Consider the following 24,737-nt stretch of genomic DNA (forward strand, 5'->3'; position numbering starts at 1 on the left):
CCAGCAGTACTGGCCTCCTTCCAGTTCCCACAACATGGGAAGTTCCTGCTCACCTTAGAGCCTTTATCTCTGTCTCCCTTTTGCCTGGAAGGCTTTGCCCATGGCTCTTTACATGACGGACACCTCCTCAACTGAGAATCTCAGCTTTAAGCCTTCTTCTTCAGATCCATTTCCCCACAACACTCCCTTACAGGTCACCCCAGTTGTTCTCGATCACAGCTCCATGTTCATGATCTTCACAGCACTGTTCCCAACTTGCAATTACTTATTTATCTGTCTACCTGTTTATTGTCTGTCTCTCCCCAGAGAAAATTTTCCAGAGTCCAGGACTAATTCTATTTTCCAAACACTGTTCATAAACTCACCACACAGTCTGGTCTCCATACATGTTGAGTGAATGGAACAACGTCATAATGAGTGAACAATTTCCTCTCTGATACACCCTCCCCATGACTACAGGTGTAATATGCTGACTTATAAGCAAAAAAAATGATTCAGTCTACTTTCATCAGATAAGCTCAGAGCTAGAACAAAGGACCCAGACGTAAGCCTACGGATATGCATTCAGACATTTAAGAAACCCTCCAACTCATGATGAGAGTGCAGATCTGAGACAAGATTTTGGTCTGTTCCAACAGCCAGTCACCAAAGATCACGGTGACCCCAGAAGACTCCTTAGACCCCAAGAATCAGTGAACTTTGTGGGATGGATGTCCTCAATGCAGCCAGTGTTTTTCATCAGGCTAATGTCTGGCCCCAAACTTTTCTGGGACATTCAGAGTCTCCTGACCCATATCTCCATTTAATTATGAATTAATTTTTTTTTTTTTTTTTTTTTTTTTTTGGAGAGGAGTTCTTCTTTAAGGCCCACTTATCAGAATAGAAATCTATGGTTGCAACCATTTTGTTTCTCAGCAAACATGGGGCCAGGTCTGCTGCTGTTTCCCATGGAAGTTAACATAAATGTTTATTGACAGTACAGTCATCGAGAAAATAAAGTTGCTGATTCATTGCCTGACACTGAAACCCTTTGCTTTTTCCCTCCTCTTCCTTCCTCTTTATAAGGAGACACTCTGAGAAAGAGCACATTTTGGGGACCCATTTGATGTAACGTTTTCTTGGTCTCGCATTCCTTCTTCCCTCTGCAGATTGTGGTTCCTATAACAGCAGGGGAATCACTCTCCCTCTTTCCTCTGGGAGGACCACCCCTCTAGGGTCTCTGAGGAAGAATGGAAGTCTTGAGGTTTCTCCAACTGGAAGTGAACGGCCTCATGGTGACAGCGGCTCTGTCAGTGGTCCTCTTAGCCCTCCTGAAATGGTAAGTGCAGCCAGCACGTTCCAATGACTGTGACATTGACGGAAATGGCAGCCCTGGAGCCTTGCTGGAGCCAGGTGGGGTATGTGGGAGTGTGTTTTCCTTCTTTTCTAATCTAGAGGGAGTTGAGTATTAACACAGCTTCAGAATTAAAAGCAAACAGCCAGGTTAATCTTTTGCTAAAATGCATGAGATTGAGGTGTCAGGAAAGGTTGGTGATTCAGTGACTGAGAACACTACACATAATTAAGTTTGAAAGAGATGGAAAAAGAAACAAATTGGAAAGGTTTGGGTAGAAGTATTATCTTGTACCCTGTCATATCTTCTCACCTCGTTTTTCTAAGACCCTCTCCTCATGTTGGGATTTACAGTGGATTCAGCCTCTTGGTTCATGGTACATTAAAAACAAAAAAGACATAGAAGCTGTCGGGCATCATGAGCCACTTTGTGGGAAGTCACTGGGATTTCTGTAGGTTTAAGGAAAAAGAGGTGGAACTAATTTCCTAACATTTGCTAGAAGGGAATGGATTCCGACGAACGTGGTGTATGCAGAGCCCACAAAGTTTGAGACCCTGAAAGGATCTCAGATTTGAACTGAGAGTAGCTCTCGGTGACTTTTTAATTCAACAGGAGGTTTTTCGAAGTCTGGCTTGATTGAAGGCCTGTGTCTGCAGATCGAAGGCTCCACAGTATGTGACATTTATGCATATTCACCCTGTAGTTAAACTTATTAGAGTTACCCACTCAATCAAAAGCACCTGGATTTAGGCAGCTCTGGTTTTTGAGGGGAAAGTGGAAAAAATAATGGAGAACTCGAGTTTGAACAGAATTTTAATTTATGTTTCCGGTGGTAATAAAGTCTCCTCTAGATTAATAACTGGGAAACCACTTTGAAAAGCATCAAGCATTATGCAAATGTGAGGTATTATTCTTTTGGAATTTGCATAGCTGAAAATGGAATTCACGTTTGATGTTATATGATGATGAAATTACTTCTTGAAAATTGGCTCTGAAACCCAGCTTCAGTCCCAGTGCCGTTTTCCTTTTTAACTAGTTTAATTATCTTTTGAACTTTTCTCAGTGTAGCTTATCCTACCTTGAAATCAGCCACATGCAAAACCAGGAGCAAATGGTGGCCCTCCCCCCCCACCCCCCCATCCCATTAATCTGAGCTCACTGATCTCAGTGAGCTCAGTGATGCATAGGAGTAGTGCCTGACATGTAGTAGGTGCTTAGTAGACATCAGCCACTATAATTAACCATCATCTATGTAACCTAAACGCAGAGGAAAAGAAGTCTTTAGTGCTTTAGGCATATTTTAGATTTCTTATTAATGTGCTTATTAATATTAATTTCTCACCAATAGCTATGCTCTGTGATTCTCAAAGCAAGTTCCATCGGAGTCCTCCCGGTGGTCTCACAGTATCAATGTTTCTATTACACACCTTTCTACACTTGTGTTTCTGTCTTTTTTGTCTCTTTCTGTATTCTTAACTCCCTGCTCAGTGCATGATATAATATGGCCTTGATAAATGTTTGATGAATGAATGAGTGAACTGCAGACATTAATGTTGCTCTGGTCATGGAAAGGGGCGTGTGTCCTGACTGATAAGCTGCTGTAACTGGGTGTTTACAATCAGCGTTGATCAGAGAGTCACAGACAATAACACTGCACCATTTAGCAAATTGGCTGTGCAGTCGTAATCTCTTCCTGGGGCCATATTAATACCCCAGGTCAAAGACACAGAGATTAGATAAAGGCATGAACCACAGGTGGTAAAGAGGAAGTGAGGGCTGACTTCCACTTGTTATCACAAAAATATTTATTGATCTGTTAATGTGTGCCAGGGATGGAGTGAAGTCCTGGTACAAGGTCAGGAAACAGGAGGTCTGGATCAGACACTCAAGGCAGGGGCAGACATGGAAGTTCTGGGGAGCTTATGTCTGGAGAAGATAATGCTGAAGGGGAGGATGCAGCAGGAGGGAGTGGCTGTGGCTGGCTATGGTGCTTCTGGGTCTATCCCTTGATCTAGCTCAAGGGAACCATCCTTGGGCTCTCCACCGTCCTCTTCCAGGCAAGACTCCGGGTAGCCTCTGAGCAACAGACATCAGTCTGAATGAGGTAGGGCCTCCCTCCCACTTCATTCTCTAGAGAGGTCCATGTGGGAGAGGGAGGGGTGCTCAGGGAAAGCTGGAGGTAGAGAGACCCCTACAGCCATCTTGCTCCTGAGGAGAAATTGTGGAGGGTGGCGTGTCCTGAACATTCAAACTCCTTAGTCTTTCCTTTAAGAGTTATCCCTGCCATTGGGCCAGGTAAGATTGCCACGGAGAGCCTAAACTCTGAGGAGGGAAAATTATGAGGAGCACTTCTTGCCTCTTCAACCAGCCTGTGTGTTCTTTCAAGGCAGGGGTGAGGTCTCATATCTCATTGCAATTCCGGAAACTTCCGTTCTCCTAGCATGTGGTTTAAGGTGGTAAATTAAGAAGTACACATCCACCAGCCCAGCACCTAGGACTTAGGGTTTGGCTCCTGCCTCTTTCAGTGGCCTCATCGGCCCCCCTCTCCCCGACCCCCTGTGCTGTGTGCAGTTCTGTGAACGGTTACGTGGCAGCATGCACTCACATCTCTGTCCTTCCTAGGCTCTATGCTGGAAATCTCTTCCCCCTCTCCTTCCTTCAATGCTAAGTTCAGGGGCATCTCCTCAGGGAAGCTTTTCCTGTTTGCCCAAGGCACTTATAAGCCCCCACTCAGGGCTGCTTTTCATCTCTTACCACCCCCCATCTCTCTCACAATGCCCAGCATATAGTTAGTGCCTAATAAATGTTGGCTGAAGGCTATTCCAGTCTCTATTCTTGGCTGGTATTTTTCTTGCTGGTTCTTCTCTTAGCCTTCACAGCTCAGTACAAATCTTAATTCTTTTGCCCACAGGAATCATCCCCTTTCCTGAAAGCCTATTGTGTTCTCAGTTTGTACCAAAATGGTGTCTACTGTTGCAGGTGTGCTGTTTTTGTATCCCCACTCACCTTACAGGGCAGAGATCTTGGCATGTCCTTAACAAAGACTTCGTAATTATTAAGTGGAGAGTTAATTTCATTTAAAAAGAGTCCATCATAAAATAGGCATAGCATATTTTGATAGTTTTCCCCAAACTGCATTTGACATAATTTCTCAATGACGATCATTTAAATGGACAGTTATGTGGCTGAGCAGCATGAACTGGGGTATACAGAGATCAGAGCCACTCCTCCAGGGAAGGACCTGGGGATGGACAATATATTAGCTGGAAGTACGTGAAGCATGGGCGCAGGTGATTAACATACTTGATAAGACATTTTAAAAACTCATTTTTCTGTCTAAAATTGTTTGAAATTCTGACTTCTGGAAGAGATTTGAGGTACAAGAAAGAACTTGTACAAGGTGAAAATTGCTAGAGGCAACCTTAAGTACCAGTGTATTTAAACTTTCAAACATGTCTAAGAATTGGCAGCCGGATTCCTACTGGTAAGAAAAAGATTTCTTTATTCTTTCTGAAAGAGTGTAAGGAATAGCCAAATATTAATAGTAGTTTTCTTCAGTGGTGGGATTATGGGTGATTTTTATTCCTTCTTTTAGTCTTTCTGCATCTTCCATATTTCTTTAATGAGATGAATTACTGAGCAAAAAAAGAGAAACTTTATTAAAAAGAGTAGGAAATTGCTCCTCTCTAGTGGTGAAGAGGAAAGCAGTTTTATGCTTTGGGCATGGAGGTTCTGGGATTGTAATCTCACGATTTCTGCCAGCAGAGTAGAATGTACAGGGGACTTTGGAGTAATGGGGGAGTGTCTTGGCTAAGGGGCAGTGAGAAAGGTAAACCTTGGCTGTTCCATTAAGTAGCTGAACAGTCAAAGTAGGTAAATATATGAAGATGGTGGAGGCTGAGAAGAGCTGTCTTGGAAAGGTGGAAGGGCTTTTAATGCCAATCTGCATTTAAGGCTCAGGAGCCCAAGACCCAGAGGTATGAATCCACTGGACATTAAAATAGGAATCAGGGTGAGGTAGTGTTCTGATCAAGTCTCATTCTAAGATCAGGTTAAAGTAAAATGTGATTGGTGATTCTTAAGACTTAAGACTAAAATGAAAAAGTTCATCACTGTACCTGGAAGTTTCTCTCTCAGACAGCTTGCTTTATATGTGGAAGAACTGGATTCTAATTCTAGACCCACATCTAGTTCCAGACCATATTTAAAAGAAACCATTGCTCCCTGGGATGCAAGGATGGTTCAACATCTGCAAATCAATAAATGAGATACATCATATTAAAAGAATGAAGGCTAAAAATTGTATGATCATCTCAACAGATGCAGAAAAAGCATTTGACAAAATTCAACTTCTTTTCATGATAAAAACTCTCACTGAATTAGGTATATAAGGAGTGTACCTCAACATAATAAAGGCCATGTACGACAAGCCCACAGCTAACATCATACTCAACAGTGAAAAGCTGAAAGTTTTTCCTCTAAGATCAGGTACAAGACAAGGATGCTCACTCTTGCCACTCCTATTCAACATAATGCTGGAAGTTCTAGCCAGAGCAATTAGGCAAGAAAAAGAAATAAAAGACATCCAAATCACAAGAAAAGTAAAACTGTGTCTGTTTGCAGGTCACATGATCTTATATATACAAAATCCTAAAGATTCTATCAAAAAACTGTTAGAACTAATTAATGAATTCATTAAAGTTGGGGGATACAAACCAACATACAAAAATCATTTGCATTTCTGTATACTAACAACAAACTATCTGAAAAGGAAATAAAGAAAACAATTCCATTTACAATAGCATCAAAAAGAAGAGAATGTTTAGGAATAAATTTAACTAAAGAGGTAAAAGATCTGTACACTGAAAATTACAAGACATTGATAAAAGAAATTGAAGACAACACAAAATAAATGGAAAGATATCCCATGTTCATGGATCAGAAGAATTAATATTTAAAATATCCATACCATTCAAAGTGATCTACAGATTCAATTCAATTCCCATCAAAATTCCAATGGCATTTTCCAAATAAATAGAAAAAAAATCCTAAAATTTGTACAGAACCACAAAAGACTCTAAATAGCCAAAGCAATCTTGAGGAAGAAGAACAAAGCTAGAGGCATCACATTTCCTGATTTCAAACGACATTACAAAGCTTCAGTAGCCTAAACAGTATGGTTCTGGCATAAAAACAGACACATAGACCAATGGAACAGACTAAAGCATCCAGAAACAAACCCAGGCATATACAGTCAACTAATTTTTCACAAAGTAGCCAAAAATACACAACGGGGAAAGGATAGTCTCTTCAATAAATGATGTTGGGAAAACTGGATATCCATATGCAGAAGAATGAAATTGAACCCTTTATACCATACACAAAAATAAACTAGAAATACATTAAAGATGTAAATGTAAGACTTGAAACTGTAAAACTCCTCATAGGGGAAAAGTTCCTTGACATTGATCTTGGAAGTGATTTTTTGGATATGACACTAAAAGCACAGGCAACAAAATCAAAAATAAACATGTGGAACTAGATCAAACTTAAAAGCTTCTGCATAGCAAAGGAAGCCATCAACAAAGTGAAAGGCCACTGAGATCCTTCTAGATCTGGACTCCATGACTGCTTCATGTGTTGCTACTTGGGCAGGTCTGCACTGAATCTAGCTGCTGCTGGTAAAAATAAGTCAGACACAGCACAAGCAATCCACTAGTGACTGCCCCCTCTTTCACCTGGACACCGTACTCATCCTCAGTGGCAGTTCCTATGGCACTGCCAGAGTGTCCTAGGAAGCTGGAAATACAATCAGGAAGCAGCTTTTAGGGGCCTCATTGTAGCTTTGTGTGCGATTCTTGCTTCTCATCTTCCAGCCCCAGTCCGTCAGCCTTTCTGGGTCGCCAGCCAATCAGAGGTGGATTTGGAAAGCAAAAGGGTCTTGAAATGTAGGAAAGAATTGACTTGGCAGACGAGGGAAAGGAGAAAATTTCAGGTGGGGAAATATCACAGGCGAAGGCAACATCAGGGTTTGCAACATTTGGTGGAACAAAACATTAAGAGTGTGAATAATGGACACATTTTAGAAATACATTTTAAAGGCCGTGGATAATTTCCAGTGCCCCAGAGCATCTAGAGAAGGATGCATGCTATTTTCCTTTTTATTTTTTGTATTTTTGTCTAGGATATGATGGGTACTTTGGTTTAATAACTCAGTGATGAGCTTGGAGATAAAATTGAGCCTGCTTATGAAAACTAGGTCTGTGCTTCCTTGAGGACCATTTTCACAGAATATTATTTTTTGTTTTCTCTCTTTTAAATAGTTATACACAATATCCCTAGCCTTCCCCTCACTTTATTGATTTTCCAGAACGAGAGTACGAGGTGTGACTATAAAGTAACGTGACTGATTATTTTAGCATACACACCAGAACTTATACAGCCAAATGAATTTTATGACCTTCAAAGGCATTTTCCTGATAGGCTAAACCTTTACTGCAGATATGCCTCTATCAGAAAACTCATTCTTAGCACTTTTCTTTAGGAATGGTCCTTGGTGTCTAGATGTAGTCTTTTGACAGCCCTCAAGGCAACAAATTATCTTTGTTGAGAATGGACTGATTTTTTAATACTGCCCAAATTTTGGCAAATAGGTGATTAGACTAAATATTATTTTCAATCTAAAACAACATGTGATTATAAAACAATACGGCTTGTTGTTGTTGTTTACTTGGAGGTTATGAACCAGTTCTGGAAGCCTGGGAATTCTGTTCAAGGGCCACACTCATTGGGCATACGAGTTATTCTTAGTTTTTTTTTTTTTTTTAAAGAAAACAATAGCAATAGTCTTAATACTTATGGTCACCCCTTCTCTTACCCGGTAAGGAATTCAGGCTTCTGGTAGCATCTTCTCTTTGGGCAGAGATGAAAGAAGAGTCTCATTCATTCTATAAACAAAGCAAATCATTAGATTTACGTTGGTGCCTCACTGAGCTGTTTGAGTATACGCTCGGTGGCACGTTCCCTTCGAGGACAGTGGCTCTTCCAGAAATAAAGCTGTAGAATGAACCCTTCCCTCTACTCCTGAATACCATAACAACAACCAACCTAACAGGCTGTCACTTGCCACTGACAATAAGTGCCCCATCTTCGGAAACCTCAGCAGTGTTACAGGTACTTGTTTCTGCTTGCAAAAATAATGTACATCTGGACATAGGGACGAGACTTTGGAGAGAGAAGGAACAGGGGCAGGTGCTCATGCTGTTGTGGATTTGCACTTCAATTATTAAGAGCTCCCTTGTTCCTGGTTTACCAGAAATAAGTGATGTTGCACAACTTCCTGGTGGCTGGGGGAGGAGAGGAGTTTGGGCAGTGGGGGTAGGACCCAGGATCCCTGCTCTTTAGTTGTCCTCAGCCTCCTTGCAGAGTCTGGCGCTGGGCCACACTGCAGGGCCATCCTAAACCTCTGCATGTCCTTGCAAAGGTGTGCTTCTTAGGTTTCGCCTCAGCATACAGCAATTCCTGAAGACGGTCCCAGAAAGAGGATGGCCTTTTTGTTTGCTCAAAGCTATCTGGAAAAATGGTGTCAGAGATGGCCTGAAAGCAAGACCAACCTCTACAAATAGGGGCTTCCACAAAAACCCCATTTCCCGAGCACCACACATACATGCCCTGGGGAGAACCAGCGCTGTGCACCAAAACCAGCAGCTGCCGCCACATTCGGAGCGGAAAGGTACCCCCGAATCCTGCCCCGCGCTTCCCTGCTGCCTGCACACAATACGCCCCTTCTTCTCTCCACACTTCGCACATCACACTCCCTGCTGCCTGAATGCGCTCCCCTCTCTGTTTAACTAAATCCTACCCATCTTTCAAAATCTTGTCCAAATGTCACTCTTCTTGAAGGTGTCCTTAACCAGGCCAGTCCTCAATGAGCCCTACCTCCTTTGAACTCCGGTAGGACTTACTGTCTCCATCGTTATCTTGGCACTTACTATATTATTTTATTGTTTATGCACATGTCCTATCTTCCTAGCCTGACTATAGGCCCCTGGGGGCAGAGGCTGAATGTTAAGCCAATGAGTGACTTGTGCATAGTAGCTGCTCTCTAAATATTAGTGATCATAATCGTGCCTCAGGTGACTGAAACAGCAGCACTGCTTCCAAATGGTTACTGTTATGTGTGTGTGCAAGCATAGGCGAGGGTAGGCTCAGTCTCCCTCCCACTTGCACACTGGTTGCACAGTGTTCTCAACACCTGGCAGAATGCCTTGCACATGACTCATTGAAAGAGTAAATAAATTACTTCTTAGTTCACGCACTCATTGAATGCTGAAGGTCTTCTAGGCTGTGTGCTGGTTCTACCTCATTGATGTGCAGTAGACAACATTCCCATGAATTCAGATAGAGTAATTGTCACATTAGAAATTGAAGAGCAAGGCTCTGATGCAAAAGAGGGGATGGGATAGAATGCAGGACCAGCCATTTAGAAGATGTGATAAATGGGGGAGCACAGAGCACCGGGGATCTGAGCCGGGTATCCTGACAATAGCGCGGGGTGGGGATAGGAGGCATCGACCCCCAGCAGAGAGGCATCAAAGGACAACACTTCCTCCTTCACTGTTCCGTTGACCACTAATCCCCATTGTTTAGAGCAATGCTATCTAAACTCTCCACCAACATCCACTGTTTATATTATTTCCCCACAGGTCCCATGTTCTATTGTCCAAACAACAATGTATATTTAAGTAATGATTGATTTATTTTCCCATTTTAATTATTCAGAGACAAGCTGATGGAAGCTCTGCCAATGAGAATAGCTGATCAATGAGATAACCAGCATTAGTGTACCAAGTTATAATTCCACTCCAAAGCAAAGAAACTTGACATTTTAGTTAACCTGAACAATCTTATTGTCAATAAATGCACAATTTACATCAAGCTCTTTGAAATGTTGAAAGTATCTCATGTACCCCCTTCGTACCTTCGCAAATCAATAGACATCTGGGGACCGCAGGCTGTAAGCATTATAAAACACTGTCAGTTATACACTGAAGGGTTTGAACTCTACCTGTCCCCAGAGAGTGACCAAAATTGGTAGCATCATCTCATGACATGAGAGATGATAGAAGGAGGTAATTGGGAAGTTCTCAGGAGACACGTGGCGCTGTGGAAATCAGCTAGGCCTTTACAGTTCAGGGTAGATACGCTTTTCCACTGGATCACCTTGGGCAAGTCACTCCATCCTGGCTAGTTTCCTCATTGATAAGACAGGGCTGACAGTCCCTGCCTCTCAGCACATGGCACCTTTTCCACCCAGGTCATCGCTCCCTCAAACCTGGCAGTCAGCCAACCCACAGTCTTGTTTCCTAAGTGTTCCTTGAATCGCCCCTTCCTCTCTATCTGCTCTTCTACTGCTGTAGTTCAGATTTCAAGAGCATCCCTAGGCCTAAAATAGCTTCCCAATTGGTTTCTCTGCCTCCTGTCTTGTGCCCCTCAAATTTGTCCTGCAGCTCTGCAGCCAGAACAACACACCAGAAGCTCGTCACTCTCTTGCATAAAACCGTTCCATGGCCTTCCCTGCCTAGGGAATTAAGTCTTTTTGGCCTGGGACACGAGGCCCTCTCTGGCCTGGTCCCATCCACCCTCTGCATGTTCATCTCCCATCACTTCTCACCTGGCACTTTGCTCTCTGGTGCTCACAGTTCCTTCCGTACACCATGCTGTTTACCACCAATTTCCTTCCCTCTGCTGGGATGCCCTTTGCCCCTTCATTCAGGTGAGAGCTTCTGCATCCCCTGTGCTCCTGGACCAACCACACCTGGTACTTCTTCTCTCTCTGACTACTTATCCCCGCTATTAGAAGGTGAGCAGGGTTGTGTTTACCTAGCTTTCGCCTTAAGTGCCCAGCATTGTGCCTGGGGCACTCAATACATTTCTATTGGGTAATATGCATTCCGTTATTTGTTGAACCAAACTGAATTAAAAGAGATAGTATATAGGATTTCGTGTGGTATGTGCTTGGCATATATAGATACAAACACATGTTAGTTCTTTGCGTCTACGAATATCATCACAGAGAATTTCCATCCACTTCTGGCTGCATACCACTGCAACCAGCTACCACCCCCACTTGTTATATAACCAAATTTCACTGAATTGAACTCTGGATCTTAATAAAAGATTTTGTCTTTACAATTCAGGCTAGACTAGGCTGTGGGTTAAAGTTCATCTCTGCACGATTTATGAAGGAAGGATTGCTAAACAGAATCAGGGTGCAAAGGTGACTGTTGAATCCATCTAGGAAAGTAAGCTGCTCTCAAGCACTTGGCTGCATGTCCATTCATCAGCACTGCCTCTAAAAACACCTGAAAACCCTTCGCTCTTGGCTGCCTCTCCCCACTTTGTATAAGGGTCCAGAGCCTGGGCTTTGGAACCGAATTGCCTGGGTTCAAATCCTGGCTAGCTCTGTGACCTTATGGAAGTTTGCAAGGTCTCTGTGCCTCAGTTCCCCCATTTGTAAAATAGGGATAATAACAGTACTTACCTATAGCATGTTGGGAGGATTAAATGAGCTAAAACATGGAGTAGACTTGGAGCAGTGCTGGGCACAGTCAGTGTTCAAAAAGTCTTAACTATTATCATCCCATAACTGCAGGCTGTACTCAACAATAATCACATAGATGCTAGGTAGATAGGTCGTGGTTTTGTTTTCATTTTATTTATCTATTTTTTAACACCATTCGGAACTCCTACATGATGTTCAGAAATGCATTGAAGTGAAAAGTGAAGAGAGGCATACTTCAAAGAAGTGGCCTCACTTTGAATGATCTTGGGCTTATACCAAAAGTAAGTAGTTTTGGCCTTGAACAAATAAGATGAGGTTTAAAAAATGTCTATTGGATTTAGCAACTAAGAAGTCTTAGGAGGTGATGGAGATAGTCACTGATGGTGTGGTGGGGACAGAAGCCAGAACGCAGCAGGTTTAGAAGTGATCGGGAAGAAAGGCAGTTGAGAAGATGAGTGTGGATTTTTCTTTCAAGAAGAAGGTCTGAGATGTTAGCTGCCTTTCTGAGCTGCAGTTTCCAACAGTGAAGGGCAGAGAGTCATCCTACTCCTGTCTTCTTAAAAGGGAGTATGGGCACTAATGAATGGTAGATCTTACATCAACATATGTTATTACTAGTCTGTTGATGGCAACTATCTATCTCCTAGTTGTAGGTATTTAAAAATAAAAGAAAATCTATTTCTTGAAAAGTACTATATAAATCAAACTTTAAATGCAATTTGCTTTCCAGAAATTTTTCAGGTTTTCCTATGACAAAATGTACATTTATCCTCTGATTTGAACAGTAATAGCACAATTCTATGTTTCATTTGGTCTTTGTTTCACTGGTTGACGCTTGCCCTGCCCTTAGGTTTGAGAACCTGAAGTGTAAATGAGCATATCAAATCGGTAAATACATCTGGTGAGTCTCACTCGACTCTCTCTGGTAGACCAGACCTCTTGTTTCCTGTACACTCTTGCCCAAGCTCTTACCTTTGTTATCCCTTAACTATGACACTGTAAATGTTTCTTTGCAGATTCAATTCTCTCCATCTTAAATCATTACAAGTCAGTCAGCCAACGAACCAAGTAACCAACTAACTACCTGTTCTTTGACTGTATGTTCCACCCAAGCTACTACTCCACCCATCCTTCTCTTCCCAGCCAAGTGGCTTGAGAAAGGACCCCATGCTTGCTCCCTTTCTCACCTCCCATTTACCTTTCAGCCCTGCAATGGGGCTTCTCCTCCATTGTCCACCAGAAATGACTCTTTCCAAGGCCCTAATAAGTCCCCAGTTCCTAAATGGAATGCACGTTTCCCAATCCTTCTCTTTCTTTAGTGCTTTCCAATATTTGACTCTGGTATGTTTCGTCTCTGTTACTGTTGGGTATACGCCAGAGCCCTCAGCTGTGGAGGGGTATAAAACAGGCTGAACACCTTGATTATAATCCAATGGCTTCATTTTACAGATGGAAATGAAGGTCCAGAGAAGTTAAGTGAATTAACCTATATTAGTCAACTACTGCTGCAATAATGCTGTGTAACAAACACTCCAAACTCACTGGCAAACAACACTGATTTTTCTCATGGTCTGTGGGTTGGCTGGGGTAGCTCTGTTCCAGGCTGCGGGTGGATTCAGATCTGCTCCACATGTGTTTGTCATGGGGCCCAGGCTGAAGAGGATACTTCGAGAAAGCTCTCCTCCTGGAAGATCACAAGAATGCAAAGCAGAAAGAGGCCATGAGTGACAAGAAAAAATAAAACAAGAAACAAAAATAAAAACAAACAGACAAAAACTTAAAGCTAATGGATGCTTGGATTTTTATTTTAAATGAAAACAATGATCTCTGAAAAAAGAACAGACATGGTGGGGAATTTGCCCACTGAGGCACTGACATGGTGGGTCATGGTGGGTCTTGGCTATGGAGTGGTAGACTAGCACCAGGATTGCTAAAGCAGAGTTGCGAGCTCATGTAGAGGCTCAGCTTGTACCTGGGCTGAGCTTGGGGATGTACCCAGGAACTTCAAGCTGAATAAGTGATTGAGGTCAGGGGCTGAGTGATGATGGAGCTAGAACATACACTGAGAAGAGCAACTATTGACTCGGGGGATGAGATGGGGAAGGGAGCAGCTGCTATATAAAGGACCCAACTCCAGTCTGGAAAAGCAGGATTGAGGGGAGGCATTTCTGAAGTCCAGAAGACCAGAAGAAGCCTGAATGCAGAAAACACAGTGCGTACACCATACCCTGAAATGCAACAACCAGGGGATATCCTTGTAGATTGTGAGCTGCACAGTTTAGGACAAATTCATTGTTCTACACTGGGCAATAAATTTATGGATGCTGTTATGTCAAGAAATGGCTATGCCTGAAAACATAAATAGCTCCAGAATTGTTTTAAATATTCTCATGGGTGCTAGAGCCCTACTGGGTTATTAAAGAAAATATATGTTTTAGGATTATCTCTTGTCCTTCCAGAAACTACCCCTTGCTGCTGGCTAGCGGCTGAAAGAAGAAAGGGTGTACCCTAGTATCACTAGGCCTGTTACACAGGGTGAGTTTAACCTTGACTTCCCAAGATAAAAAGAGACCTTGGTCTCACTTCCATGCTCCCCCCTGTCACACGCTATTGAACAGTCTCTTCCAGGAAGTCGCTGGTTTATCAGAACAGGGAGGTGCTCTTGCCATGCAAAATCAACCACAAAATATCATTTCCTTTTTTCCCAGGAAAAGGGTGTGCTGACTAAAACAACTAAAATATATACATTAATTAGTATAATAATAATAAATAGTAAAAAAGAAAAAAAAAAGACCCAAAAGCCCAATAGACGAAATAAAAAACAAAGCCCAACATTCAGAATAAGCCAAGAAAAAAAATGTTTTTGAATCAGTGTTTTCTTTCATTAGGGTCCGTTTCTTTCCATCTCGCCTTCTCTGTCCCCCCAGTGGTCAGGAAGACCCCTCCCTCCAATACACCCAGGTGGATTATTCTCTTTAGGCCTTTTCCAGGGCTGCTGACAGCTCAGATGGTCTTTGTACTGGGTTGAGTCGTGTCTCCCCCAAATTCACGTCCGCTCAGCACCTCAGAACGTGGCGTTATTTGGAAACAGGGTCTTCGCAGATGTAATCAAGTTAAGATGAGCTTATACTGGATTACAGTGGGCCCTAATCCATGACTGATGTCCTTATAAGAAGAAGAAAACTTGGACACAGAGACACACAGAGTGAAGATGATATGAAGACAGACACACAGGGAGAACACCCTGTGATGATGGAGGCAGAGGCTGGATTGATGCAGCTGCAAGCCAGCATCTGTCAGAAGCTAGAAGAGCAAGGAAGGATCCTCCCCTAGAGCTCAGAGAGAGCACCACCCTGCTGACACCTTGACTTTAGACTTCTACCTCCTGAACTGTGAGAGCATAAATTTCTATTGTGGTAAGGCCCCAGCTTGTGGTGCTTCGTTATGGTAGCACTAGGAAACGACTGCAGTCTCCTTCCCCTCACCGGTCTTGCTGAGCCAGGACAGATCCATCAGAGGCCTGGCTAGAGGCTCAGGCCCTTCTGTCAGAGAGACCAGCTCTGGGCTGTGGCCTGGTCACCAACCAGTAGGCCAGTCCCTGGGGCCTGTCTCTAAGCCTCTGTTTCCCCGTTGATATAATGGACATAACAAGGACAGCGGTGGAAATTAAAGGCCACTATGTTTATAAAGTCTTTGGTACAACGCCTGACCCAAAGCAAGTGCTCGGTAAATGTCAGCTATTGTTAGCCATATGGTTTTCTGAAGGCTTTAAATCCATTGTTATCCACCCCAGTTTGAAGTTTCCCTGATTTTAATTTTCCAGTAAAAGCCAAGTAGACCCTATCTATTCTCTTAGTGTGTATGACGGCATCTGGCATAGTGCCTGGCACAGAGTAGGCACCAAATACATCTTTATGGAACGAAGAATGGAACAACAACATCTTGTTTAAATACCTCATCATAGGAGGAAACAGCTTACAGATTTTACAAGGCTTAGTAATCAGCTTGAAAAACCCGAGGTGAAACTTTGGAAGAAGGATATACTTCAATTAAATTTGTCCACACTGGGGCATAGGTGATGTGGCAGCCACCTCCAAGGTGGTCTCTAATGATCCCTGTCCCCTAATATTCACACCCTTGCATAGTCCCCTCCCCCACTGTACCAGGGTCAGTCATGTGACTAATAGAATACTGTATGTCACTTCCACCATTAGGTTATAAAAGACTGAGGCTTCCATCTTGGGCACTCTCTCTCTCTCCTTGGTTGCTTGTTTAGGGGGAAGCCAGTTGCCCTGCTGAGCAGCCCTAGGGAAAGGCCACAGGGTAAAGCCTGCCAACAGCTACAAAAGTGGGCATGGAAGTGGATTCTCCAGGCTCAGGCAAGCCTTAGATCATTGGAGCCCCAGCTGATAGCCTGACTGTAACCCCATGGGAGATCCTTGGAAACTGTGTGAGATAATAAATCTTTGTTGTTTTAAGCCACTTAGGTTTTGGAGTAATTTGTCACACAGCAGTAGATAACTGATACAGGTGATGAGATAGGAATGGCTAGGATTAGCCAGGACTAGGACAAGGGATAATAATTATACAAGGGATTATAAAGTGCAGGAGGCAGGCAAGATGCCAAACCCAGAAAGGTTGGCCATGGGGAAGGTCAGGCAGGTTCTATGGGTCTGTGCATCTGGTCCAGAGCCCAGGGGGTGAGAGCTAGAAGCAACCACACTAATGAACAAAGGGCACTGAGACTCTTGGTGATCCTAGACTGGAGCTATTGCCTTCTGACCTCGTTTTATACAATTCCCAGTTGGACCCACAGTTGAGCACTGAGGTAAGGGGGTGATCAAAGGCCAATGAACTTGCCAAGAATTAGGTCAACATAAAGATTTGGGGATTACGGTAACAAACAAGATGCAATGGGGATTATAAATATATTTGAAACATTCACAATATTCTTTTGTTATTTTGATTGCCCAAGCTCTCTATGTCGTCCGCCAAGCTGGGAGACAGAATTGGGTTTCCCAGGCCTGTTCCAGGCTTTTGGGCAGGTCACGGAGCAATAGAAAGATGGAAATATTGGCTGGGTTTATGAAGACATAACCTCACATCCAATTGGCAAATATCTTTTGAATGCCTACTAGGCTAGAGGCAAAAGAACTTAGAATCATTCTCTGCACCTACTACCAGTACCCAATGACCCCGTGTATCGACCTTGGCTACTCAGAGGTAACGAAACTCTACCGGCCAAAGAAACATCCTCTCTACTCTGCACAGGCCAGGTCTTCACTTTAAATTTACCTGTCCTTGTTGCAAGTCTGGGGCCCTGCTGATTAATCTGATCAGTTGATTTGATCCCAGGGAATAACCGAGTCCTGTGAATGGCATCTCTCTTTTCACAGGGATCTCAGAGTCTTTAACCCACAGAAGTGAGCAAAGCAGGGCTTTCCGCGCCCCCTGTCTTGTAGACAGTTGGGTTCTAGGCAATTTGCTGCTCTGCAAATGTAAAATGAGACAGCAGAGGCTGCTAGTTCAGAGCACAGACTCCAGAGCCAAACAGCATGGGTTCGAATGTTAGCTCTGCTACTTACTAGCTGTGGGACCTTGGGCGAGTTACTTAATCTCTCTGAGCCTCTATTTTTCCATCTGCAAAATGAAGATGATCATAATAGCACCTTCCACACAGAGTGTGGAGAGGAATAAATGAGTTAATATGCGTGAAACACTTAGAATAGCTCCTGCCCCTTGGGAAACCTTCTGTAGCTGCTCACTATTATTACGGAGGACACAGAGGCAGGAGGAACTCCTTTGCCCTCTCTGGGCCCTAATTTAATTGTCTGTTGGGGTTCACCCCAGGCAGAAGTCGCTCTTTCACAACAACGCCTAAAGGGTTCTTCAAGGACTTCATAAAAACAAAAGGATTAACTACAGATGACTAAGCCCACATGATGGAAACAGACCCAGGTACAGTAAATAATGAATTTAGGCAGGATTATATTCCTACAAACAATACACTGAGCTCTCCCACTCTTTGTTTGTAATCCCTCCGTCATTAGGGAGCCAGTCGCCAAGGAAAATGTCTCCGTGTGCCCAGGATAGTCTGGGTGGGCTCCTGGAGGAGGTAGCCCTCAAGCAGAAACCTGAAAAATGATCAACACTTGTCAGGTGGAGAAAGAGGGTGGACACACTAGGCAGAGAAAAGAGTGTGCTGGGATCAGGGTGAGGTAAGCAGGTACCTGGGTGCAGGATTTAAGGAGGCACTCACTCTTAGGGTGGTGCAAGAGCAGGGTTGGCACTTGCACATCCCTGAGAGTGAGTGCCTCCTTAAATTTTGTGTCCTAGGTGCCTCACGTGGCTCGCCTTAGTCCTGGCCCTGGAGAAGAGCATGGATAAAAGGCTGGAAGTATGAAACAAGATGGCATAACTAGAAACATCCAAGTCATGAAAAACTGCCAGAGTCTAAAGCTGGGGGACAGAGACCACATGCAGTGAGGCTGGGGAGTCAGGCCAGGGCCAGATCATCAAAGGCCCTATGCACCATATAAAGGAGTTTAGTGTTTGGTCTAAAAGCGACAGGTAGCCAACGAGGAATTCTGAATCGGGTCACAACATGGTCAGATTTGCGTGTTAGCAGTTTTCTTCTGGCACTAGTGTGGACAGCAGATTGGTGAATGAGGGGAGAAACTAGAAGCTGGGAGGCCAATTTAGGACCTATTGAAGAGCTCATGCCCAAGGGAGAGATGATGAGGGCCCGAAATAGGGCAGTGTCAGTTAGAAGTAAGGAGAACCTACTAAAGAGATGTTTGGATGGCAGGGCTGACAGCACTTGGTGATTGATTGCAGATGAGTATTGATGGAAAGAGTCAGAGAGGGCCCAGTTTAGAAGCCACAGGGAGTTATCAGGTAAGATAAGAAATACATGGAAAGCAGTTATCAGGGCTTCCCCAAGGCCAAGGGAAATCCCCGGTACGCCCCCCCCCCCCCGCCCGCCCCGTTTCCCATAGGATACACTCTCTGGGGGTCGGGATGTGTCTCACCCTTTGTATGGTATCCACATTCTATAAGTATCTGAATTGAGTGGCTTCCAGACCGCATCCCCTCATCCTGCTCATTGGCTTCCAAGTGGCCTTAAGGCTGTCAAAGTCCTTTTAAAGGTAGCTGTGCAGGTGGGATCAGACCAACACAGCAATGTGTCCAACCTTCCGTTCTGGACACGCAGGACCTCAGGGCTCTGCCCCGCCCTGCGTGATCTTGAGTCCCTGCAGCATGACTAGATACCAGGCAAAGGACTCAGGCCGACCTGGAACTCTGGGAGGCGGGGGAGGGGGAGGGGAGGTAAAGGGGAGTGAGGGCCTGTCCAAAGCTGGGGAAGCTTGAGCTGCCTGTGAGAGATGACTTGGAATCAGAAAAGTCAGCCGGAGAGCAGGCTGGAGGGTGGCTGGGTCCTGAAGGGCAGCCCAGAAAGGCTGAGGCAGCTGTCCTGGGAGGAAGCGGAGGGGGGGGGTGGGGGGGGTGTTCAGTGGCATCCCAAGCCTGGGGCAAGAGGAAGTGCTAAGGCAGCATTTGGAGGCATACACTGAGACTAACTTCCTCTGATCCAGGCCCAGCCACACACACTGATCTTGTGGTCAGCTAAAGCCCCAGATCCTTCTCTACGAACTTAAGTGAAGCCAGGTCTCACCCTTCCCGCACTTGAGAAATTTGGAAAATACCAGCTCTGCATGCATTTCCCCACATTTTCATAAAAATAAAGCTAGTAAAAAAGCAAGTCTGAGCTCTCTGAAAGATTAATTAAAGACACCATAGTTTCCTTACTTAACTGAGGGTTGTTGCCTCATTTGGGATTATTAGCAAAGCAAGACAGCCTTTGTTGTGCTTGACAAAGTGATTAATTCAGACTCTAGGTGAGTTTTGGCTTTCTCAACATCTTTTGATGTGCTAAGATTCCCCAGTGAGGACAAACATCATCAATTACTTAAACAAGCCATTACCTTGAGAGCACAATTATCAGTGAGGCCCAGTCTACGAATTGGCAGATGGAGAGATAGAAATGAACTCTTCGGCTCTGGCCTGGACCCTTACCTGTCCAGGAGGAGCAAGAGTCCTTTAAATTGTCTTGTGGAGATGCTCCTGCTGATCTGGGGACACCTAATTATTTTTCTGCCTCTGCAAATGTGCATCTTGGGCTCCTCGTGTCTCTGGAACCCAGAAGCTGCCTGTGGCTCTCTGATGAGAACCTTTTTCTCCTGGGCAGGGCTGCCGAACTCAGCGTGGGGGGAACACAGAAGAGAGGAGTTCACAGAAGTAAAATTGTTACTTGAAGGGAGTTTGTAAGAAATTCTTCGGCTTGCTTTTTCCCTCTCAAGATCCAGTTCTCCAGGTCCTGGGATAAGCAGGACGAGGCAGGGCTTTTGCAGGATGCCACATCTGGGCTGATAGTCCCGACACATAAGGAATTCAAGGCCCAGAAACAAAAGGCAGCTTTTCATTTTTAAACAGATAAACATATAAATTATATTTATATTTATATATTTAAATATATTATAATACATTTAAATGTTTTATTTAAAACTATTTATCATAAATATATTTTCAAATGTACTAAGCCATTACCCTCTTTTTTTTCCCCTCTCTATCCTAGAAGAGAGGTTCTGGGGGATGGTTTTATACTGCATTTACATTTATATATGTCATTGATTTTTCTGGTGGTGGGCAGAGGAGCTCGGTCTAGCTAAATTCAGTCAAACAACAAATACTTAAAAAAAAAATCCAGAAGTGTTTCATAAATATCAGCCACTTAACTGGTTTTATGACATAATTCAATTGCTTTGTTCTATTTTTAAAATAGAAAGATAGGTCGCATGTGTGTTTATATTGTGAAGCTGCTCTTTGCATTACCTCCATCATTCTACGCCTTTAATTCTCGCTGGCACAAAAGGGCAAGGCACGCTCTGGAATCCTTCTGTGACCAACTGTGTGATGTGGCAGAGAATTTGGGAACAAAGGCTGAGGCCTCACTCTATGAGTTCCCTCCCTTATTTACCACCAACTCAAACTGCGCGCCATTTGCTGCCGTCAGTTCTAGAAGGTAGTAGTTGGTTTTCTGGGCAGGAAGGCGTTGGAAAGCACACCCGAGAAAGCAGGGCACACTCAGCGCTAAGGCAGGTGCACAGCGTTTCCTCCCACATGACTCCCTTCCCCACTCTTCTCTGGGGCCTCCTGGTACACCACTACTTTCAAAGCAGCAGCCCCTTCTAGCACCTTCGCCTGCTATTTAACACCTCGGTCCTCAGTTTAATGGTTTTTTGGAGACTGGTCTTCTTTGGAAGGGCCCGTTTTTTGAAAACTAGCCTTGGGGGAAATAATAAGCATAAGGACCACTCACCATTTTTTCAGGTTCAACAAACACCATCAAACAGTTGGAGAGAAGAAGTGCTCTTAAGTGATCAAAATACAAAGCATACATTTCAACCGGCACATCCTCTGGCATGTGATGCTTCTTTGCTGCAAGGATCATAATGTAAATGCTTAATGAACTGCTTGTCAGGTCTGTCTGGTCCACCAGGCTGTAGGTGCCATGTCCCTGCAGTATCCCCGGCACCCAGCACCACGCCTGGCATGTAGGAGACGGACACTGAATATGTGTTGACCCATGGTTCTCTTCATTTGTAACATGTCAATTAACATTAGCCCTAACAGTGATAAAGGACTTCACTACTAGGACTTCACCCTTCATGAGGGTAAACTAACTTCATAGCTTGGAATAAATCCAATGCAGACCAGCTCTCCTTAGTTCTGAGACATGAAACACAGGACGCAAAGATTCATTTGATCTAATTCTCCATGTGTACTCTGAGAAAGGACTGAGATTCCTTCCTCATTCTCTGGCCATGGTGTTCAACTATCAGCAGAGCCAGGGCGACCTAGACAGAGTACGCTATAAAATGTGACCTGCCTGGACCATCCTCAGAGCCACATCTTCCCGGCTGTGGCCTCTGGATGATCCATGGCAGGTCAGATCATTTTAGGGGGTTCACAGGCTTTTAAAATTTTCCATTGTAAAGTGTTTATTTTTACCATTAGTTTTTTTTTTACGGAAGTGGTAATGGTTTTCATTTATGGTCATGACATTAAGTTTCATTTTAAAATAAATGCGTGTGAGTTTATTTAAAGGAAATTGGGAAGCAAGAGATAGCACAGGCGATTTACAGATATGGCAAAAATTGTAAAGATGTTCTATGAATAACTGAATTTAGAAGATTAATGTCTTAATACTAATTGAGATTTATTGACTTAACTGAGTCGCCTGCCCTGAAAAGTTGCAACAAAAATGGGCAAGTTAGTTAACTCTCTGCACTATAATTACCAACAACTGACTTATTACTATTATTATTATTAATTGTAGTATTTTCTTTAAAATACTTATCAGTTTGGTGTTTAGGTGGCAGGCCCACCAAAGCCTGGTGCCTGATGCAGAGGCCGAGAATCACGCAAGCTCTAGGCTTTCTTCCTCCCCACCCCCCAGCAGCTGTGCCATCCAGTTCTCCCTAAACAGGAAGTTCTGACAATCTCACAGTCCCCACCCCAGTCACTTCTCCTTTTCAGGCACACTCCAAAATAAAATTAGGATCTATACACAACATAGATGTGGATATAGGTGTGGTAGCTGAATAATGGCTGCCAAAGATTTCTGTATCCTCATCCCTGGAACTCGTGAATGCCACTTTCTATGGCAAAAGGGACTTTAAAGATGTGATTAAAGACCTTGAGATAGGGAGAGTATCCCGGATTACCTGGGTGGGCCCTAAATGTAATCACAAGGGTGCTTATCAGAGGGACGCAGGAGGAGAAAGTCACGGAAGGCCATGCGATGACTGGAAGCAGAGGTTGGAGTGATCAGCTATATGCCAAGGAGACAAAGAACTGATACTCCCTGGAGCCTAGAGAAGGAACCAGCCCTGCCTAACACCTTGACTTTAGACTAGTGAGACTGAGTTTGGACTTCTGGCCTCCAGAACTGTAAGGTAGTAAATTGTGTTGTTTTAAGCCACTAAATTTGTGGTTGTTTGTTACAACAGCAATGGGAACCTAATACAGTTGGGAAAGATTAGTTTACTTAAAAAAAATGCCTCCACTCTCTGATAGGATTCACTATACTGATCTTTCATGTAAGGCATTACTATACATTTTAAATAATTCTAATTACAAAGGATTCAACTAACAAGTTTCAAAATCTATTTAAGTTTTTGAATAGGCATTCACATGGTTAAAGAATCAAACATGGTATCATAAGTATCACCAAGAAATACAGTGAAAAGTCTTCTTCCTGTTATGGTCCCTAGATGCCATTTTCCACTAAAAGGATCCAGGGCTCCTTGGGAAAATTGCTGATCCAGGTTTGGGGCAAGAAATGTACAAGGTGAACCTGGATCATCTTGTCATTTAAGAAAATGAAGAAACTATTCTATCAAAAGTACTTAAGAACAAACTTATATGTACCAACTAGCCAAAGATGTGACAATTTGATAAATAAAATAATAATTGCAATGGATCAAAACATATCAAAAATATTTAAATCCATGAGTTCATAATGATAGAAAAATATCATGTGTCACTATTGTAAGACGTTATGGAATCATCTCTTTAGTTTAGCACATTTTATATTCAGAAGTTTCCTATTAGAACACGACAGACACTGAAAGCATCACATTTCAAAATCTGTGAAATGCAGCTAAAGAAGTACTTAGAGGGAGATTTACAGACTTAAATGCATTCATTAAAGATAAAATATTGAACATGAGTGAGCTAAATTGTTAAGAAACTAAAACAAAAAATATATATCAAAGAAACAAAGAACACAGATTAAACCCAAGGAAAATAGAAGGAAGACTATATTAAAAATATGAGCACAAATTAATGAAACAGAAAACAAAAAATTAGAAAGGATCAACAAAAGCAGGAGAGAAGTCAAGATGGTGGCATAGGCAGACTCTGAACTCACCTCCTCCGGCGGACACAGCCAATTTACAACTACTCTTGGAAAAATTACCCCCGAGAGAGAACTGAAAACTGGATAAGAGGAACTCCTGCAACAAACAACAAGCCTAATTGAGGTGGAAGAGCCAGAAACTCCCTTCTGGAGAGGAAAAACGCCACTTTTACAAGCCGCCAGCTTCACAGCTGCCCGAGAGCAGCCCACAGGTCCGCAGCCTCCCTGGAGGAGCAGGGCCCTGAGCTGGGGAGCGCCCCCGCTGTAGGCATTTTTTGGACCCAGCACAATCGAGACGAGTGGCATAATATCTGACTTTGCCTGCTACTAAAACATTGGGGGAGTACCCCCAAAAAAGCTGGTACACAAAGAAATTAAAACTGACTCTTAAAGGGCCCATGCACACACTCACCCATTTCAGAAAGCAACCTAAAATGACCAGAAAGAAAGGTGCACAGCCCTTTGGGGAAAAGAGACTCACCTAATAGGTTCTGAGTGCATCTCAGTGAGAGGTGAGACCTCTCCGGGGACTGGGACATTGGCGGCGGCCATTGTTGTGGCCTGGTGTGGGCGTGCTGACACAGACACTGGCAGAGCCATTGGAGTTCTCCCTGCTCCACCCATTAGAGCACCGATTTAATCCCGCTCAGCCAGGGCAGGCAGCCCCCTCTAGGGACTGGCCCCACCCAACAACAAGCCCTCAGGCAACTTGTGGGGCTGCTAAGGGAGCTGCCTGGATTCTCCACAGCCTGGCGACTGGGTCCTCCTCTGTAGGGCAGGTGTGTGCAAGGAGCGGGTGGAGAGTGTGGGGCTCCCACCTTGGAGAGACTGGGTCCACTTCAGGAGGTCGGGGCGTG

The 24,737-nt window shown here is 43.7% G+C and overlaps 1 protein-coding gene and 1 long non-coding RNA gene across 5 annotated transcripts in view; one reads left to right on the plus strand and one right to left on the minus strand.

The window, feature by feature from the left end:
* Positions 1–1,229: 1,229 nt before the first annotated feature.
* TBXAS1 (thromboxane A synthase 1) overlaps positions 1,230–24,737 on the plus strand; it is a 152,077-nt gene continuing 128,569 nt past the window's right edge. Inside the window, exon 1 of the mRNA XM_004430697.3 lies at positions 1,230–1,318. Coding sequence (XP_004430754.1) covers positions 1,230–1,318 — 89 coding nt within the window. The remainder of the gene's footprint in view (positions 1,319–24,737) is intronic.
* On the minus strand, positions 4,813–24,516 carry LOC147918291 (uncharacterized). Of its 4 annotated transcripts, none has more exons than XR_015552339.1 (6): positions 24,362–24,516; positions 21,277–21,395; positions 13,440–13,581; positions 8,211–8,280; positions 5,452–5,582; positions 4,813–4,968 (listed from the first exon to the last, which is right to left on the minus strand). It is a non-coding gene; the product is annotated as an uncharacterized LOC147918291 (long non-coding RNA). The 4 variants fall into 4 exon arrangements; XR_015552338.1 differs by having other exon boundaries at positions 19,974–21,395; XR_015552340.1 differs by lacking the exon at positions 24,362–24,516 and adding an exon at positions 23,893–24,347 and having other exon boundaries at positions 19,974–21,395.

The sequence above is a fragment of the Ceratotherium simum genome, chromosome 1 (genome assembly GCF_057802395.1).
Source record: "Ceratotherium simum simum isolate JZ-2026a chromosome 1, ASM5780239v1, whole genome shotgun sequence".
In the NCBI taxonomy this organism is placed as follows: Eukaryota; Metazoa; Chordata; class Mammalia; order Perissodactyla; family Rhinocerotidae; genus Ceratotherium; species Ceratotherium simum.